This window comes from Hyperolius riggenbachi, chromosome 9 (assembly GCF_040937935.1).
Source record: "Hyperolius riggenbachi isolate aHypRig1 chromosome 9, aHypRig1.pri, whole genome shotgun sequence".
NCBI classification, from domain to species: domain Eukaryota; kingdom Metazoa; phylum Chordata; class Amphibia; order Anura; family Hyperoliidae; genus Hyperolius; species Hyperolius riggenbachi.
Genome location: NC_090654.1, coordinates 298,881,768 through 298,902,712, shown reverse-complemented (window position 1 = coordinate 298,902,712; position 20,945 = coordinate 298,881,768). Strand labels below are relative to the sequence as shown.

The window sequence follows — 20,945 nt, the reverse complement described above, 5'->3', positions numbered from 1 at the left end:
TGTGCCAGTGCCTGCCCAGCACAGACATCCTCCAGGCATAGAGTGTATCCATCATGTGCCAGTGCCTGCCAAGCACAGACATCCGCCAGGCATACAGTGTGTACATCATGTGTCAGTGCCTGCTAAGCACAAACATCCTCCAGGCATACAGTGTATCCATCATGTGTCAGTGCCTGCCAAGCACAGACATCCTCCAGGCATACAGTGTATCCATCATGTGTCAGTGCCTGCCATGCACAGACATCTTCCAGGCATGCAGTGTATACATCATGTGTCAGTGCCTGCCCAGCACAGACATCCTCCAGGCATACAGTGTATACATCATGTGTCAGTGCCTGCCAAGCACAAACATTCCTCCAGGCATACAGTGTATACATCATGTGTCAGTGCCTGCCAAGCACAAACATCTTCCAGGCATACAGTGTATACATCATGTGTCAGTGCCTGCCAAGCACAAACATCCTCCAGGCATACAGTGTATACATCATGTGTCAGTGCCTGCCAAGCACAAACATCTTCCAGGCATACAGTGTATACATCATGTGTCAGTGCCTGCCAAGCACAAACATCCTCCAGGCATACAGTGTATACATCATGTGTCAGTGCCTGCCAAGCACAGACATCCTCCAGGCATACAGTGTATCCATCATGTGTCAGTGCCTGCCCAGCACAGACATCCTCCAGGCATACAGTGTATACATCATGTGTCAGTGCCTGCCCAGCACAAACATCCTCCAGGCATACAGTGTATACATCATGTGCCAGTGCCTGCCAAGCACAGACATCCTCCAGGCATACACTGTATCTATCATGTGCCAGTGCCTGCCAAGCACAGACATCCTCCAGGCATAGAGTGTATCCATCATGTGCCAGTGCCTGCCAAGCACACACATCCGCCAGGCATACAGTGTATACATCATGTGTCAGTGCCTGCCCAGCACAGACATCCTCCAGGCATACAGTGTATACATCACGTGTCAGTGCCTGCCCAGCACAAACATCCTCCAGGCATACAGTGTATACATCATGTGCCAGTGCCTGCCAAGCACAGACATCCTCCAGGCATACACTGTATCTATCATGTGCCAGTGCCTGCCAAGCACAGACATCCTCCAGGCATAGAGTGTATCCATCATGTGCCAGTGCCTGCCAAGCACAGACATCCTCCAGGCATAGAGTGTATCCATCATGTGCCAGTGCCTGCCCAGCACAGACATCCTCCAGGCATAGAGTGTATCCATCATGTGCCAGTGCCTGCCAAGCACAGACATCCTCCAGGCATAGAGTGTATCCATCATGTGCCAGTGCCTGCCCAGCACAGACATCCTCCAGGCATAGAGTGTATCCATCATGTGTCAGTGCCTGCCCAGCACAGACATCCTCCAGGCATGGGGTGTATCCATCATGTGCCAGTGCCTGCCAAGCACAGACATCCTCCAGGCATACAGTGTATACATCATGTGTCAGTGCCTGCCCAGCACAGACATCCTCCAGGCATACAGTGTATCCATCATGTGTCAGTGCCTGCAAGCACAGACATCCTCCAGGCATACAGTGTATACATCATGTGTCAGTGCCTGCCCAGCACAGACATCCTCCAGGCATACAGTGTATACATCATGTGTCAGTGCCTGCCAAGCACAAACATCCTCCAGGCATAGAGTGTATACATCATGTGTCAGTGCCTGCCAAGCACAGACATCCTCCAGGCATACAGTGTATACATCATGTGTCAGTGCCTGCCCAGCACAGACATCCTCCAGGCATACAGTGTATACATCATGTGTCAGTGCCTGCCAAGCACAAACATCCTCCAGGCATACAGTGTATCCATCATGTGTCAGTGCCTGCCAAGCACAGACATCCTCCAGGCATACAGTGTATCCATCATGTGTCAGTGCCTGCCCAGCACAAACATCCTCCAGGCATACAGTGTATCCATCATGTGTCAGTGCCTGCCCAGCACAAACATCCTCCAGGCATACAGTGTATCCATCATGTGTCAGTGCCTGCCCAGCACAAACATCCTCCAGGCATACAGTGTATGCATCATGTGTCAGTGCCTGCCCAGCACAGACATCTTCCAGGCATACAGTGTATACATCATGTGTCAGTGCCTGCCCAGCACAAACATCCTCCAGGCATACAGTGTATCCATCATGTGTCAGTGCCTGCCAAGCACAGACATCCTCCAGGCATACAGTGTATTATTATTATTATTTTTTATTTATATAGCGCCAACATATTCCGCAGCGCTTTACAAAGCACAATAAGACGACAAGGGGAACATAGATACAGCTAACAAATATACAGCAGAGTTCCAAGCAGCACAAATATTGTTACAAAGACAGTAAACATTAGGAGGATGACCCTGCCCTTGCGAGCTTACAATCTAATGGGTAGTGGGGGACACACTAGGTAAGGGGGTGGAGGATGGATGAGGCAGTGATTCTTTGCCTCTGATTACATTGTGACAAATAAGTAAATAAAGGGCTATAGAATGTTATAAGCTTGTCTGAAAAGGTGTGTTTTAAGAGTGCGTTTGAAGATGTCCAGGTTTGGAGCATGACGTACAGGCTGTGGAAGAGAGTTCCAGATAAGGGCTGATGCTCGTGTAAAGTCCTGGATGCGAGCATGAGAGGAGGTGATCAGCTTAGAGGCCAGGATAATTTCTTGGGAGGAGCGAAGGTTGCGGGAGGGACAATATCTTGAGATTAGTGAGGAGATGTATGGAGGAGACAACTCGTGGAGGGCTTTGTATGTTAGAGTCAGGAGTTTGAACTGGATCCTCTGGGTAATGGGTAACCAGTGGAGAGAACGGCACAGTGGGGCTGCATCGGAAGAGCGTGTGGAAAGGTGAATGAGGCGGGCCGCTGCATTTAGAAGGGATTGGAGAGGAGCTAGCCTGTTTTTTGGTAGGCCACAGAGCAGGGTGTTGCAGTAGTCTAGGCGGGAGATGATTAAGGCATGAATGTAATCCATCATGTGTCAGTGCCTGCCAAGCACAAACATCCTCCAGGCATACAGTGTATCCATCATGTGTCAGTGCCTGCCCAGCACAAACATCCTCCAGGCATACAGTGTATACATCATGTGTCAGTGCCTGCCAAGCACAAACATCCTCCAGGCATACAGTGTATACATCATGTGTCAGTGCCTGCCAAGCACAGACATCCTCCAGGCATAGAGTGTATACATCATGTGTCAGTGCCTGCCCAGCACAAACATCCTCCAGGCATACAGTGTATACATCATGTGTCAGTGCCTGCCCAGCACAAACATCCTCCAGGCATACAGTGTATACATCATGTGTCAGTGCCTGCCAAGCACAAACATCCTCCAGGCATACAGTGTATACATCATGTGTCAGTGCCTGCCAAGCACAGACATCCTCCAGGCATACAGTGTATACATCATGTGTCAGTGCCTGCCCAGCACAAACATCTTCCAGGCATACAGTGTATCCATCATGTGTCAGTGCCTGCCCAGCACAAACATCCTCCAGGCATACAGTGTATACATCATGTGTCAGTGCCTGCCCAGCACAAACATCCTCCAGGCATACAGTGTATACATCATGTGTCAGTGCCTGCCCAGCACAGACATCCTCCAGGCATAGAGTGTATACATCATGTGTCAGTGCCTGCCCAGCACAGACATCCTCCAGGCATAGAGTGTATCCATCATGTGCCAGTGCCTGCCAAGCACAGACATCCTCCAGGCATACAGTGTATACATCATGTGTCAGTGCCTGCCCAGCACAGACATCCTCCAGGCATACAGTGTATACATCATGTGTCAGTGCCTGCCCAGCACAGACATCCTCCAGGCATAGAGTGTATCCATCATGTGCCAGTGCCTGCCAAGCACAGACATCCTCCAGGCATACAGTGTATACATCATGTGTCAGTGCCTGCCCAGCACAAACATCTTCCAGGCATACAGTGTATCCATCATGTGTCAGTGCCTGCCCAGCACAAAAATCCTCCAGGCATACAGTGTATACATCATGTGTCAGTGCCTGCCCAGCACAAACATCCTCCTGGCGTACAGTGTATACATCATGTGTCAGTGCCTGCCAAGCACAGACATCCTCCAGGCATACAGTGTATACATCATGTGTCAGTGCCTGCCAAGCACAGACATCCTCCAGGCATACAGTGTATACATCATGTGTCAGTGCCTGCCCAGCACAAACATCCTCCAGGCATACAGTGTATACATCATGTGTCAGTGCCTGCCAAGCACAAACATCCTCCAGGCATACAGTGTATCCATCATGTGTCAGTGCCTGCCAAGCACAGACATCCGCCAGGCATACAGTGTATACATCATGTGTCAGTGCCTGCCAAGCACAAACATCCTCCAGGCATACAGTGTATACATCATGTGTCAGTGCCTGCCAAGCACAGACATCCTCCAGGCATACAGTGTATACATCATGTGTCAGTGCCTGCCCAGCACAAACATCCTCCAGGCATACAGTGTATACATCATGTGTCAGTGCCTGCCCAGCACAGACATCCTCCAGGCATACAGTGTATACATCATGTGTCAGTGCCTGCCCAGCACAGACATCCTCCAGGCATACAGTGTATACATCATGTGTCAGTGCCTGCCCAGCACAGACATCCCCGACCGGGAGAGCTGCACACAGGAATGGGCTACCCCTCCAGGCATGCAGTGCGGCAGCCGGGCCAGTCTGCTCTGGTGTGACCAGTCCGCCCGATGCAGTATGACCAGCCCCCCCCCCCCCCCCCCGTACTTTAGTGTGAACAGGGCTCCACTTGCTGCAGTGTGAACAGGGCCTCAGTCTTACCTGCCGGTGTGAGCACAGGTGGTAGTGGGGGGAGGGACGTGTGCGGTGGGAACAGGGCCTCAGTCTTACCTGCCGGGGTGAGGACAGGTGGTAGTGGTGGGAGGGAAGTCTGTAGTGTGAACAGGGCCTCAGTCTTACCTGCCGGGGTGAGCACAGGTGGTAGTGGTGGGAGGGAAGTCTGTAGTGTGAACAGGGCCTCAGTCTTACCTGCCGGGGTGAGGACAGGTGGTAGTGCTGGGAGGGAAGTCTGTAGTGTGAACAGGGCCTCAGTCTTACCTGCCGGGGTGAGGACAGGTGGTAGTGGTGGGAGGGACGTGTGCGGTGTGAACAGGGCCTCAGTCTTACCTGCCGGGGTGAGGACAGGTGGTAGTGGTGGGAGGGACGTGTGCGGTGTGAACAGGGCCTCAGTCTTACCTGCCGGGGTGAGCACAGGTGGTAGTGGTGGGAGGGATGTGTGCGGTGTGAACAGGGCCTCAGTCTTACCTGCCGGGGTGAGGACAGGTGGTAGTGGGGGGAGGGACGTGTGTAGTGTGAACAGGGCCTCAGTCTTACCTGCCGGGGTGAGCACAGGTGGTAGTGGTGGGAGAGACGTGTGCGGTGTGAACAGGGCCTCAGTCTTACCTGCCGGGTTGAGCACAGGTGGTAGTGGCGGGAGGGACGTGTGTAGTGTGAACAGGGCCTCAGTCTTACCTGCCGGGGTGAGCACAGGTGGTAGTGGTGGGAGGGACGTGTGCGATGTGAACAGGGCCTCAGTCTTACCTGCCGGGGTGAGCACAGGTGGTAGTGGGGGAGGGACGTGTGTGGTGTGAACAGGGCCTCAGTCTTACCTGCCGGGGTGAGCACAGGTGGTAGTGGGGGGAGGGACGTGTGCGGTGTGAACAGGGCCTCAGTCTTTCCTGCCGGGGTGAGCACAGGTGGTAGTGGCGGGAGGGACGTGTGCGGTGTGAACAGGGCCTCAGTCTTACCTGCCGGGGTGAGCACAGGTGGTAGTGGGGGAGGGACGTGTGTGGTGTGAACAGGGCCTCAGTCTTACCTGCCGGGGTGAGCACAGGTGGTAGTGGGGGGAGGGACGTGTGCGGTGTGAACAGGGCCTCAGTCTTTCCTGCCGGGGTGAGCACAGGTGGTAGTGGTGGGAGGGACGTGTGCGGTGTGAACAGGGCCTCAGTCTTACCTGCCGGGGTGAGCACAGGTGGTAGTGGTGGGAGGGACGTGTGCGGTGTGAACAGGGCCTCAGTCTTACCTGCCGGGGTGAGGACAGGTGGTAGTGGCAGGAGGGACGTGTGCGGTGTGAACAGGTCCTCAGTCTTACCTGCCGGGGTGAGGACAGGTGGTAGTGGTGGGAGGGACGTGTGCGGTGTGAACAGGGCCTTAGTCTTACCTGCCGGAGTGAGCACAGGTGGTAGTGGCTGGAGGGACGTGTGCGGTGTGAAGAGGGCCTCAGTCTTACCTGGCAGGGTGTGGACAGGTGGTAGTGGTGGGAGGAACGTGTGCGGTGTGAACAGGGCCTCAGTCTTACCTGCGGTGGTGAGCACAGGTGGTAGTGATGGGAGGGACGTGTGCGATGTGAACAGGGCCTCAGTCTTACCTGCCGGGGTGAGGACAGGTGGTAGTGGCAGGAGGGACGTGTACGGTGTGAACAGGGCCTCAGTCTTACCTGCCAGGGTGAGGACAGGCGATAGTGGCAGGAGGGACGTGTGCGATGTGAACAGGGCCTCAGTCTTACCTGCCGGGGTGAGCACAGGTGGTAGTGGTGGGAGGGACGTGTGCGGTGTGAACAGGGCCTCAGTCTTACCTGCCGGGGTGAGCACAGGTGGTAGTAACGGGAGGGAAGTCTCAATCTTCGGTATTTTCGCTGCTGGTTGCTCTGAAAAGTAAACAGCACAAGATTAGCTTATTACAAAACAATCCAGAACAATGTGAAACGTGAGACATTCTGTGTGAAATCTGCAACCTTCAAAAAGCTAAAACAGGAACCCTTTAAAGTTCGCAGATCACAGGAAGGATATGATGTCACAATCTAGGAGATTGCATTAGTTCCTGGGGGCTGGACATTAAATGCCCCAGGGGACACTTCGGACTATTTAAGTTGGTCCAGGACAGTCACAGGGCATCTTCTCCTGGAGATAGCGCATAGCTAGGGATGATCACGACTCCTGGTCGAAAAACGGCGTGCTCCCGCCAACAACGTTCTAACCTATGCTGGTAACGTTTTTTTTTCCCCCCATTTATTTTACGCAACTGTCCTTGTGTGTATCTTGTAACTTTTACTTTGTAACTTTTTTACTTTCTTTTTTGTACATCTTTTGTATATATTATTTTCTGCATTGTTCCGTTTTTTTTTCTGGAATATTAAATTGTTATTTAAAGGAATACTATCGATTCACATATTTTTTTCAATTGACACAGGAATTGTTTGGGAAGTGCTGCTAAGTACTGGTGTATACATTTTAGTAGCAACTTCTTTGTTTACTGTTATCAAAATACATTCAAACTTTACTGACGCCAAAACTGACGGCTGACTGAGCCATGAGGAGAGGGGAAATTCCCCTCACACTTGATCAGGTAACTATGTGTAGCTCTGTGTGTGACAGAGAGAGAGAAAGCTCCCAACAGCTGCAGCTCCTGTGTCCTGTGTTTCTGACTGACATGTCTAAAGAGAGCAGAGGAAATGTAACTAATTGTCACAGCTTTTCATACTGTTTTTGCTTTCAGAGTTTGATATGTTTGATATTTGCTTTCTGTAGTCTGATATGCAACTCTGGCTGTGTATTGAAGCAGACACCCCTTCTGCAATTGATTTGTCCCAATATAGCTAAATCCTACTCTCAATAAATTACAGCTTTTGCCTCTGATATTTAACATGAAAAGTAGGAAAAGGTTTACACAGCTACTTAGACATTATTTGTACACTGTCATTTTACAACACTTGGGTATCGATAGTATTCCTTTAATAAGATTGACTTCTGCTGTATTAAACTAACACTCATAGCCTAGAAGAGACTGAAGTGTAACCGTGTATAAGTTCATGCCTGATTGTATGATTAAGCGACACTACCGTATGAGATTGTAATTGCATTGTGTGTATGGGGCACTTCTGCGCTCGACAGCCGAGTGGGAAGTCTAACAGTATCGTTCGGAACGACTTTTAGTGGTTTTGCTTCACTACAGTGTAAGATTGCAACTGTGTGGGTGTGCGTGGTGTTCTCGTATTCGGCCTAAAGCGCAAAGCTGACCCAAGTACGAAAACGCAGATTGCGTGTTGAGTACTCGACAGCTGAGTGGACGTGTCTAGCAACGGCTAGTGGTGGCAGTGGGAAGTGTTTGAGGGGTCCCAGCCTTGTTTGTAGCTCGAATAAGGCTGCTCCCCGCTTGATCTGGTCAAACCCGCAGTCGGGAACCGTATACGCAGGCGTGCCGCAGGCCGGTTCCTGACATTCTGCACCATTTCCAGAAACCTCAACACTTTCCTCTCACACTTGCCTGTTCACATACCATGCCCCTTACACAGTCTGATGGCTCCACCACTAGTCACATGGGCATGTAGGAAGGAGGGGGTGTGTCTAACTGCCCTGTCAGCTGAGGCCACACCTCCATATTATAGGCAGAGCCATAATAGGCTATGAGTCACATGGGCATGCAGGAAGGGGGTGTGTCTAACTGCCCTGTCAGCTGAGTCCACGCCTCCCTTTATAGCCAGAGCCATGATAGGCTATGAGTCGCTGTCACATGCAGGAAGGGGGTGTGTCTAACTGCCCTGTCAGCTGAGGCCACACCTCCCTATTACAGGTAGAGCCATGATAGGCTATGAGTCACATGGGCATGCAGGAAGGGGGGGGGTGTCTAACTGCCCTGTCAGCTGAGTCCACGCTTCCCTTTATAGCCAGAGCCATGATAGGCTATGAGTCGCTGTCACATGCAGGAAGGGGGTGTGTCTAACTGCCCTGTCAGCTGAGGCCACGCCTCCCTATTACAGGTAGAGCCATGATAGGCTATGAGTCACATGGCCATGCAGGAAGGGTGTGTGTCTAACTGCCCTGTCAGCTGAGTCCACGCCTCCCTTTATAGCCAGAGCCATGACAGGCTATGAGTCGCTGTCACATGCAGGAAGGGGGTGTGTCTAACTGCCCTGTCAGCTGAGGCCACACCTCCCTATTACAGGCAGAGCTATGATAGGCTATGAGTCACATGGGCATGCAGGAAGGGGGTGTGTCTAACTGCCCTGTCAGCTGAGGCCACACCTCCCTATTATAACCTGAGCCATGATAGGCTATGAGTCACTGGGGAGGTGTGGCTTCAGCTTGCCCATGTGACTAAGGGGGAGTATCTCAGACAGCTGGGGAGCAGGGTTGGGCTCACCAGTAGTTAGTTACTCGAATTTATGATGAAAAAGAGGCATTAATTGCCTCAGCTGTTTGCATGGGAGATGAGGGGTTACTTACCCAGAATTCCACCGGCTTCTATGCGTATCACACGCGGCCTATGCAAGACTCACAACCGCGCCGGAATCCGGAATTCCAGTAGCCAACTACTCGTGAGCCCAACCCTGCTGGGGAGTGAGCAGTAAGGGGAGGTCGCCGAGGATCTATGAATCGGGGCAGCAGGCATTTTCCATAATACTATAGCTTTGTCTCTCTTGAAAGATACAGGGGGTGCAGAATTATTAGGTAAGTGGTATTTTTAAGGAATAATTTTATTATTGAACAACAACCATGTTCTCAATGAACCCAAAAAAACTCAATATCAAAGCTAAATATTTTTTAAAGTAGTTTTTAGTTTGTTTTTAGTTTTAGCTATTTTAGGAGGATATCTGTGTGTGCAGGTGACTATTACTGTGCATAATTATTAGGCAACTTAACAAAAAACAAATATATACCCATTTCAATTATATATTTTTACCAGTGAAACCAATATAACATCTCAACATTCACAAATATACATTTCTGACATTCAAAAACAAAACAAAAAACAAATCTGTGACCAATATAGCCACCTTTCTTTGCAAAGACACTCAAAAGCCTGCCATCCATGGATTCTCTCAGTGTTCTGATCTGTTCACCATCAACATTGCGTGCAGCAGCAACCACAGCCTCCCAGACACTGTTCAGAGAGGTGTACTGTTTTCCCTCCTTGTAAATCTCACAGTTTATGATAGACCACAGGTTCTCAATGGGGTTCAGATCTGGTGAACAAGGAGGCCATGTCATTAGTTTTTCTTCTTTTATACCCTTTGTTGCCAGCCACGCTGTGGAGTACTTGGACGCGTGTGATGGAGCATTGTCCTGCATGAAAATCATGTTTTTCTTGAAGGATGCAGACTTCATCCTGTACCACTGCTTGAAGAAGGTGTCTTCCAGAAACTGGCAGTAGGACTGGGAGTTGAGCTTGACTCCATCCTCAACCCGAAAAGGCCCCACAAGCTCATCTTTGATGATACCAGCCCAAACCAGTACTCCACCTCCACCTTGCTGGCGTCTGAGTCGGACTGGAGCTCTCTGCCCTTTCCCAATCCAGCCACGGGCCCATCCATCTGGCCCATCAAGACTCACTCATTTCATCAGTCCATAAAACCTTAGAAAAATCAGTCTTGAGATATTTCTTGGCCCAGTCTTGACGTTTCAGCTTGTGTGTCTTGTTCAGTGGTGGTCGTCTTTCAGCCTTTCTTACCTTGACCATGTCTCTGAGTATTGTACACCTTGTGCTTTTGGGCACTCCAGTGATGTTGCAGCTCTGAACTATGGCCAAACTGGTGGCAAGTGGCATCTTGGCAGCTGCACGCTTCACTTTTCTCAGTTCATGGGTAGTTATTTTGCGCCTTGGTTTTTCCACATGCTTCTTGCGACCCTGTTGACTATTTTGAATGAAACGCTTGATTGTTCGATGATCACGCTTCAGAAGCTTTCCAATGTTAAGAGTGCTGCATCCCTTTGCAAGATATCTCACTATTTTTGACTTTTCTGAGCCTGTCAAGTCCTTCTTTTGACCCATTTTGCCAAAGGAAAGGAAGTTGCCTAATAATTATGCACACCTGATATAGGGTGTTGATGTTATTAGACCACACCCCTTCTCATTACAGAGATGCACATCACCTAATATGCTTAATTGGTAGTAGGCTTTCGAGCCTATACAGCTTGGAGTAAGACAACATGCATAAAGAGGATGATGTGGTCAAAATACTCGTTTGCCTAATAATTCTGCACTCCCTGTAGATTTTAAAGTGGAAATACAACCAACCTCTATACTGCACTTGGCAAAAAATGACATCCCAGCCCTTACTCTAGCATAAATTATATATTTTATTAAAGCTTAAAGAGATCTCAAGGTGGATCTTTGGGGAGCAGATGGGATACAGAGGCATGTGTCGTCCCCCCCCCCCCCCCCCCCCCGAGTTTAGTGACAAGAATTGTCGCTAACTCGGAGGTAAACACAGGGGAGGGGAAAACCTGCCAGGGGAATTCCTGCAGAGTTTCCCAAGCTGCCATTGGGCCCCTGGCCACGCCTCCTGCCACTCCCCCACTTCCCTGCATGCTATGACAGACACAGTCTTTCAGTGCAGCCTCATGAACAAGAGGTCACGACAGTAAATTGGGGCATTACGGCCCACGGGAGTGGCGGCTTTTGTGGCTTCCTGAACCGCTCTGCCCCCAACTACTCCCCCATAACCCCTCCCCCCCCCCGATCAGGTAGCCTACTTTTATTGGTAATTTTCCGTTAGCCGGGCGCATCCAGCAGGTGGCGCTAATTACATTAATAGTTCATGTAACAAGAGTTAATGTAACAGATTGTATTGTGTTTTTACTGGCCGTCTCGCTGCGGCCAAATGTATTGTAAAAACTGAGTTCATTGAATTAAAATTAAGCTGGAGGCTTCGTCTCTCCCCCCCCCCCTCCTCTCTCCTAGACGCGTGTCCCCCCCCCCAGAGTCGTACGTCACGGCAGGGAATCCTGGTTGTTTTCTAGCGACAAACGACTCTGGGGGAGAAACGCGTGCCCCCCCCCACCCCCCCTGCCAGTGTTTTATAGGAGAGAGGCAGAATACAATACAATCTGTTACATTAACACTTTTGTTACGTGACTATTAATATAATTAGCGCCACCTGCCGGATGCACCCGGCTATTGGAAAAGTTCCCTTTTTTGTTTTGTTTTTTTTCCATTTTTTGAGCCCACCTCAAGCTCTCTTTAAAGGCCCTCCTTTCCTTTTCCCCAGGCTATGGTCACGTGACTTTGCCTACAGGAAGCTGGTAGGAGGTCCTCTTCCTGCATGCAGGCTGTGGTCACATGACTGTCTACAGGAAGCTGGTCGGTCCTCTTCCTGCATGCAGGCTGTGGTCACGTGACTTTGCCTACAGGAAGCTGGTAGGAGGTCCTCTTCCTGCATGCAGGCTGTGGTCACATGACTGTCTACAGGAAGCTGGTAGAGGTCCCATAGCTCCCAACTGTCCCTCTTTGGGAGCTCTGTCCCTCTCTAATTTGTCCCTCTTTCAGGACTTTGTCCCTCTTTCTATGTAAATATATGTATTTCTCTACTAAAACTGTATTCCCTTCCTTTAAATTGATATATTACTAATTATAAAATGTTACTATGAAGTAAAATGAACCAGGATAGAAAGGACCAGTGTGGTTTGAATTATAAAACAACATTTTTCTAACGAAATCTTTATGGTATGCGTGACTAGGGGTGTGACGGGGGCGTGATCAGTGGTGTGACAGGGGTGTGGCTTAAGTGTCCCTCTTTCTCATCTTAAAAAGTTGGGATGTATGGAGGTCCTCTTCCTGCCTGCAGGCTGTGGTCACATGACTTTGCCTACAGGAAGCTGGTAGAGTTCCTCTTCCTGCCTGCAGGCTGTGGTCATGTGACTTTGCCTACAGGAAGCTGGTCCTCTTCCTGCCTGCAGGCTGTGGTCACATGACTTTGCCTGCTGTTTTCTGTCGAAGGGTGTTGGGGTCTCTCATTTACACAAAGTACACCTGGTGGTTAAAGTGATTTCAGTAACATTTGCCAGACTTGACACAACACAGATTGCATTTTCTCTGGGCAGTAACTGGCACTAGCGTGATAATGCCATTCTCCACACTCTATATACCTTGGCTGGCACCTGCTGCCATGTCCTCTGGGCAGTAACTGGCACTAGCGTGATAATGTCATTCTCCACACTCTATATACCTTGGCTGGCACCTGTCGCCATGTCCTCTGGGCAGTAACTGGCACTAGAGTGATAATGCCATTCTCCACACTCTATATACCTTGGCTGGCACCTGTCGCCATGTCCTCTGGGCAGTAACTGGCACTAGCGTGATAATGCCATTCTCCACACTCTATATACCTTGGCTGGCACCTGCTGCCATGTCCTCTGGGCAGTAACTGGCACTAGTGTGATAATGCCATTCTCCACACTCTATATACCTTGGCTGGCACCTGCTGCCATGTCCTCTGGGCAGTAACTGGCACTAGCGTGATAATGCCATTCTCCACACTCTATATACCTTGGCTGGCACCTGTCGCCATGTCCTCTGGGCAGTAACTGGCACTAGAGTGATAATGCCATTCTCCACACTCTATATACCTTGGCTGGCACCTGTCGCCATGTCCTCTGGGCAGTAACTGGCACTAGCGTGATAATGCCATTCTCCACACCCTATATACCTTGGCTGGCACCTGTTGCCATGTCCTCTGGGCAGTAACTGGCACTAGCGTGATAATGCCATTCTCCACACTCTATATACCTTGGCTGGCACCTGTCGCCATGTCCTCTGGGCAGTAACTGGCACTAGCGTGATAATGCCATTCTCCACACCCTATATACCTTGGCTGGCACCTGCTGCCATGTTCTCTGGGCAGTAACTGGCACTAGAGTGATAATGCCATTCTCCACACCCTATATACCTTGGCTGGCACCTGCTGCCATGTTCTCTGGGCAGTAACTGGCACTAGCGTGATAATGCTATTCGCTTACACTGTATAAACAGACCCTCACATTGGGGTAACATTAGGTAACATAGGTACATACCCTGCGACTTGACATCTTCTTTGGGCGACGTGGGCTGCAAAGACAACAAGCTTTGTTAGTAAATACAAAGAGCTTCAGTGCTTTTAATAATAATAATAATAATAATAATAATAATAATAATAATAATAATAGCAGTATTTGTATAGCGCCTTTCTCCTGTCAGACTCAAAGCGCTTGCGAGGCAGCCACTAGAGCGCACTCAGTAGGCAGTAGCAGTGTGAAGGAGACTTGCCTAAGGTCTCCTACTGAATAGGTGCTGGCTTACTGAACAGGCAGAGCCAAGATTTGAACCCAGGTCTCCTGTGTCAGAGGCAGAGCCCTTATCCAGTACACCATCCAGCCACTAATACTGTATTGAAAGTTGCTTAGTACGGCAGTTTTTCTTCCATCCAAGAATTAGCATGTCCTGTCCTGTCCCAATATAAGGGACATGTTGGGCAAGCAAATAATACCATTCATTATTATAAAAAGAAAGGAGAGTTGCTCATCGATCTGCCAGCTACGGACTGCGCACTCGTAGCCACATATCTGGCAATTCAGGCAACTCATTCTCAGATGGGAGAGAGATCTGCGGCAGCCAATAGCCGCAGGCCGATTCCTGATAGGTTTAAGGATGAAAGCATTGAGAGTCGGGATAGTGCCGCCGTCGCCCCGTACATGAATACATTCCCGTCGGGTGTCCGCCACTGTCTCCGCCCACTTCCTCACACACGCGTCCCCCACAGGGATGTTGGCGTATTGCACATGGACGAGTGTGACATCACACGTGGCCAAATTACTCCGGCCACCAGAGGAGACAACCGACAGGTAATGCGTTCATGCATGCAAACATCTTACACTGGGGGGGGGGGGGTTCCTTCCTTTGCGTTCAGATATCGCACGCTGCTACCAGCGCACACCTGATCGAGCACGTCAGCCAGAAATTGTGCAGCATATTCGATCGATAAAAGCAAATGTACAGCAAGAAAAAGAAAGTCAGATACTTAGCTATAGAAAGGGAAGCCTCAGCATCCTATACAGCCTTCCCTGCCCCCTCTCAGGGCTCTCGTCACAGTGCCCGCCCCCTTCACATTTCCCAACCTTAGGAGCCCCGGAAGGCTTTGGAAGCACACATGACCCGAATGCTTCCACAGACGGGCGGCTCTGTCCTGCGCATGCACAAGCGCAATACGGAGCTCAGGTACCTGAATGCTTCCAAAGATGGGCGGCTCTGTCCTGCGCATGCACAAGTGCAATATGGAGCTCAGGTACCCGAATGCTTCCAAAGACAGGCGGCTCTGTCCTGCGCATGCACAAGCGCAATACGGAGCTCAGGTACCCGAATGCTTCCAAAGACGGGCGGCTCTGTCCTGCGCATGCACAAGCGCAATACGGAGCTCAGGTACCCGAATGCTTCCACAGACGGGCGGCCCAGTCCTGCGCATGCACAAGTGCAATACGGAGCTCAGGTACCTGAATGCTTCCAAAGACGGGTGGCTCTGTCCTGCGCATGCACAAGCGCAATATGGAGCTCAGGTACCCGAATGCTTCCAAATACGGGTGGCTCTGTCCTGTGCATGCACTAACGCAATACGGAGCTCAGGTACCTGAATGCTTCCAAAGACGGGCGGCTCTGTCCTGCGCATGCACAAGCGCAATACGGAGCTCAGGTACCCAAATGCTTCCAAAGACGGGCGGGCCCAGTCCTGCGCATGCACAAGCGCAATACGGAGCTCAGGTACCCGAATGCTTCCACAGACGGGCGGCCCAGTCCTGCGCATGCACAAGTGCAATACGGAGCTCAGGTACCTGAATGCTTCCAAAGACGGGCGGCTCTGTCCTGCGCATGCACAAGCGCAATACGGAGCTCAGGTACCTGAATGCTTCCAAAGACAGGCGGCTCTGTCCTGCGCATGCACAAGTGCAATACGGAGCTCAGGTACCTGAATGCTTCCAAAGACGGGCGGCTCTGTCCTGCGCATGCACAAGCGCAATATGGAGCTCAGGTACCCAAATGCTTCCAAAGACGGGCGGCTCTGTCCTGCGCATGCACAAGCGCAATATGGAGCTCAGGTACCCAAATGCTTCCAAAGACGGGTGGCTCTGTCCTGCGCATGCACAAGCGCAATACGGAGCTCAGGTACCCAAATGCTTCCAAAGACGGGCGGGCCCAGTCCTGCGCATGCACAAGCGCAATATGGAGCTCAGGTACCCGAATGCTTCCAAAGACGGGCGGCTCTGTCCTGCGCATGCACAAGCGCAATATGGAGCTCAGGCACCCGAATGCTTCCAAAGATGGGCGGCTCTGTCCTGCGCATTCACAAGCGCAATACGGAGCTCAGGTACATGAATGCTTCCAAAGACGGGCGGCTCTGTCCTGCGCATTCACAAGCGCAATACGGAGCTCAGGTACATGAATGCTTCCATAGACAGGCGGCTCTGTCCTGCGCATGCACAAGCCAGCGCGCAATACGGAGCTCAGGTACATGAATGCTTCCATAGACAGGCGGCTCTGTCCTGCGCATGCACAAGCCAGCGTGCAATACGGAGCTCAGGTACATGAATGCTTCCATAGACAGGCGGCTCTGTCCTGCGCATGCACAAGCCAGCGTGCAATATGGAGCTCAGGTACATGAATGCTTCCATAGACAGGCGGCTCTGTCCTGCGCATTCACAAGCGCAATACGGAGCTCAGGTACCTGAATGCTTCCATAGACAGGCGGCTCTGTCCTGCGCATTCACAAGCCAGCGTGCAATACGGAGCTCAGGTACCTGAACGCTTCCAAAGAAGGGCGGCTCTGTCCTGCGCATGCTCAAGCCAGCGTGCAATACGGAGCTCAGGTACCTGAACGCTTCCATAGACAGGCGGCTCTGTCCTGCGCATGCACAAGCCAGCGCGCAGTATGGAGTCGCACATCTTTGGAAGCAGTCTGGTACAGAGTCAGTGCTTCCAGAATCTTGTGAGGGTCCTTGTTGGCGCATTGAATACCGGAAACGTGGGTGACAGCGCAGGAACGAGGGGCCGAGAGAGGACAGGGGAAGTAGCTGCCTTATTTTTCCTCGTTTTACTTTATGTCAGGAAAAGGAAAGTATAAAAAGAGAAATCACTGAAGAATCTAGCTGTGTGTTTGGCATACCAGCAGCCTCTTGGTCTGTCTGGGTGGGCTGGACTGCGGCGATGGCTTCTTGGCCTGCTGAGCTGCCGGCTGCTGAGTCTCCTTTGTCTGACCGATCTGGATGTCGGGGATCTGTGATGGCATCTGAGCCTGGACAGCAGCAATCTGTGCCTGAACCTGCGGAGACTGCTGCTGAGCTCCGTGATGCGGCATCTGCTGCTTCCCTTGTGAGTACAAGTCCAGGATCTGGTGACAGATATCTGCAGGGATACACAGCAATGTTATCTGCTGCCCATACACCATACAGTCTCTGCAGGAGCACACAGCAATGTCATCTGCTGCCCATACACTATACAGTCTCTGCAGGGATACACAGCAATGTCACATGCTGCCCATACACCATACAGTCTCTGCCATCTGCTGCCCATACACCATACAGTCTCTGCAGGGATACACAGCAATGTCTCATGCTGCCCATACACCATACAATCTCTGCAGGAGCACACAGCAATGTCACATGCTGCCCATACACCATACAGTCTCTGCAGGGACACACAGCAATGTCACATGCTGCCCATACACCATACAATCTCTGCAGGGATACACAGCAATGTCATCTGCTGCCCATACACCATACAATCTCTGCCATCTGCTGCCCATACACCATACAGTCTCTGCAGGGATACACAGCAATGTCTCATGCTGCCCATACACCATACAATCTCTGCAGGAGCACACAGCAATGTCATCTGCTGCCCATACACCATACAATCTCTGCAGGAGCACACAGCAATGTCATCTGCTGCCCATACACCATACAATCTCTGCAGGAGCACACAGCAATGTCATCTGCTGCCCATACACTATACAGTCTCTGCAGGGATACACAGCAATGTCACATGCTGCCCATACACCATACAGTCTCTGCCATCTGCTGCCCATACACCATACAGTCTCTGCAGGGATACACAGCAATGTCTCATGCTGCCCATACACCATACAATCTCTGCAGGAGCACACAGCAATGTCACATGCTGCCCATACACCATACAGTCTCTGCAGGGACACACAGCAATGTCACATGCTGCCCATACACCATACAGTCTCTGCAGGAACACACAGCAATGTCACATGCTGCCCATACACCATACAATCTCTGCAGGGATACACAGCAATGTCACATGCTGCCCATACACCATACAATCTCTGCAGGGACACACAGCAATGTCACATGCTGCCCATACACCATACAATCTCTGCAGGGACACACAGCAATTTCACATGCTGCCCATACACCATACAATCTCTGCAGGAGCACACAGCAATGTCATCTGCTGCCCATACACCATACAATCTCTGCAGGGACACACAGCAATGTCACATGCTGCCCATACACCATACAGTCTCTGCAGGGACACACAGCAATGTCACATGCTGCCATACACCATACAATCTCTGCAGGGATACACAGCAATGTCACCTGCTGCCCATACACCATACAATCTCTGCAGGGATACACAGCAATGTCACATGCTGCCCATACACCATACAATCTCTGCAGGGACACACAGCAATGTCACATGCTGCCCATACACCATACAATCTCTGCAGGGACACACAGCAATGTCACATGCTGCCCATACACCATACAATCTCTGCAGGGACACACAGCAATGTCACATGCTGCCCATACACCATACAGTCTCTGCAGGAACACACAGCAATGTCACATGCTGCCCATACACCATACAATCTCTGCAGGGATACACAGCAATGTCACATGCTGCCCATACACCATACAATCTCTGCAGGGACACACAGCAATGTCACATGCTGCCCATACACCATACAATCTCTGCAGGGACACACAGCAATGTCACATGCTGCCCATACACCATACAGTCTCTGCAGGAACACACAGCAATGTCACATGCTGCCCATACACCATACAATCTCTGCAGGGATACACAGCAATGTCACATGCTGCCCATACACCATACAATCTCTGCAGGGACACACAGCAATGTCACATGCTGCCCATACACCATACAATCTCTGCAGGGACACACAGCAATTTCACATGCTGCCCATACACCATACAATCTCTGCAGGAGCACACAGCAATGTCATCTGCTGCCCATACACCATACAATCTCTGCAGGGACACACAGCAATGTCACATGCTGCCCATACACCATACAGTCTCTGCAGGGACACACAGCAATGTCACATGCTGCCATACACCATACAATCTCTGCAGGGATACACAGCAATGTCACCTGCTGCCCATACACCATACAATCTCTGCAGGGATACACAGCAATGTCACATGCTGCCCATACACCATACAATCTCTGCAGGGACACACAGCAATGTCACATGCTGCCCATACACCATACAATCTCTGCAGGGATACACAGCAATGTCACATGCTGCCCATACACCATACAGTCTCTGCAGGGACACACAGCAATGTCACATGCTGCCCATACACCATACAGTCTCTGCAGGGACACACAGCAATGTCACATGCTGCCCATACACCATACAATCTCTGCAGGGATACACAGCAATGTCACATGCTACCCATACACCATACAGTCTCTGCAGGGATACACAGCAATGTCACATGCTGCCCATACACCATACAATCTCTGCAGGGATACACAGCAATGTCACATGCTGCCCATACACCATACAATCTCTGCAGGGATACACAGCAATGTCACATGCTGCCCATAAACCATACAATCTCTGCAGGGACACACAGCAATGTCACATGCTGCCCATACACCATACAATCTCTGCAGGGATACACAGCAATGTCACATGCTGCCATACACCATACAATCTCTGCAGGAGCACACAGCAATGTCACATGCTGCCCATACACCATACAATCTCTGCAGGGACACACAGCAATGTCACATGCTGCCCATACACCATACAATCTCTGCAGGGATACACAGCAATGTCACATGCTGCCCATACACCATACAGTCTCTGCAGGGACACACAGCAATGTCACATGCTGCCCATACACCATACAATCTCTGCAGGAACACACAGCAATGTCTCATGCTGCCCATACACCATACAATCTCTGCAGGGACACACAGCAATGTCACATGCTGCCCATACACCATACAATCTCTGCAGGGATACACAGCAAGGTCTCATGCTGCCATACACCATACAATCTCTGCAGGGATACACAGCAATGTCATCTGCTGCCCATACACCATACAATCTCTGCAGGGACACACAGCAATGTCACATGCTGCCCATACACCATACAATCTCTGCAGGGACACACAGCAATGTCACATGCTGCCCATACACCATACAGTCTCTGCAGGGATACACAGCAATGTCACATGCTGCCCATACACCATACAGTCTCTGCAGGGATACACAGCAATGTCACATGCTGCCCATACAATCTCTGCAGGGATACACAGCAATGTCACATGCTGCCATACACCATACAATCTCTGCAGGGACACACAGCAATGTCACATGCTGCCATACACCATACAATCTCTGCAGGGATACACAGCAATGTCACATGCTGCCATACACCATACAATCTCTGCAGGAGCACACAGCAATGTCACATGCTGCCCATACACCATACAATCTCTGCAGGGATACACAGCAAGGTCTCATGCTGCCATACACCATACAATCTCTGCAGGGATACACAGCAATGTCATCTGCTGCCCATACACCATACAGTCTCTGCAGGAGCACACAGCAATGTCTCATGCTGCCATACACTATACAGTCTCTGCAGGGACACACAGCAATGTCACATGCTGCCCATACACCATACAATCTCTGCAGGGATACACAGCAATGTCTCATGCTGCCTATACACCATACAGTCTCTGCAGGGATACACAGCAATGTCACATGCTGCCCATACACCATACAATCTCTGCAGGGATACACAGCAATGTCACATGCTGCCATACACCATACAATCTCTGCAGGGATACACAGCAATGTCACATGCTGCCCATA

The 20,945-nt window shown here is 50.7% G+C and overlaps 1 protein-coding gene across 1 annotated transcript in view; it reads right to left on the bottom strand.

Moving 5' to 3' along the window:
* The window catches only part of CCNK (cyclin K), a 77,917-nt gene that overhangs the window by 10,160 nt on the left and 46,812 nt on the right, over nt 1–20,945 (bottom strand). The window contains exons 8-10 of the mRNA XM_068254793.1: nt 16,941–17,179; nt 13,825–13,858; nt 6,612–6,683 (exon numbers count right to left, since the gene is read on the bottom strand). Coding sequence (XP_068110894.1) covers nt 6,612–6,683; nt 13,825–13,858; nt 16,941–17,179 — 345 coding nt within the window. The remainder of the gene's footprint in view (nt 1–6,611; nt 6,684–13,824; nt 13,859–16,940; nt 17,180–20,945) is intronic.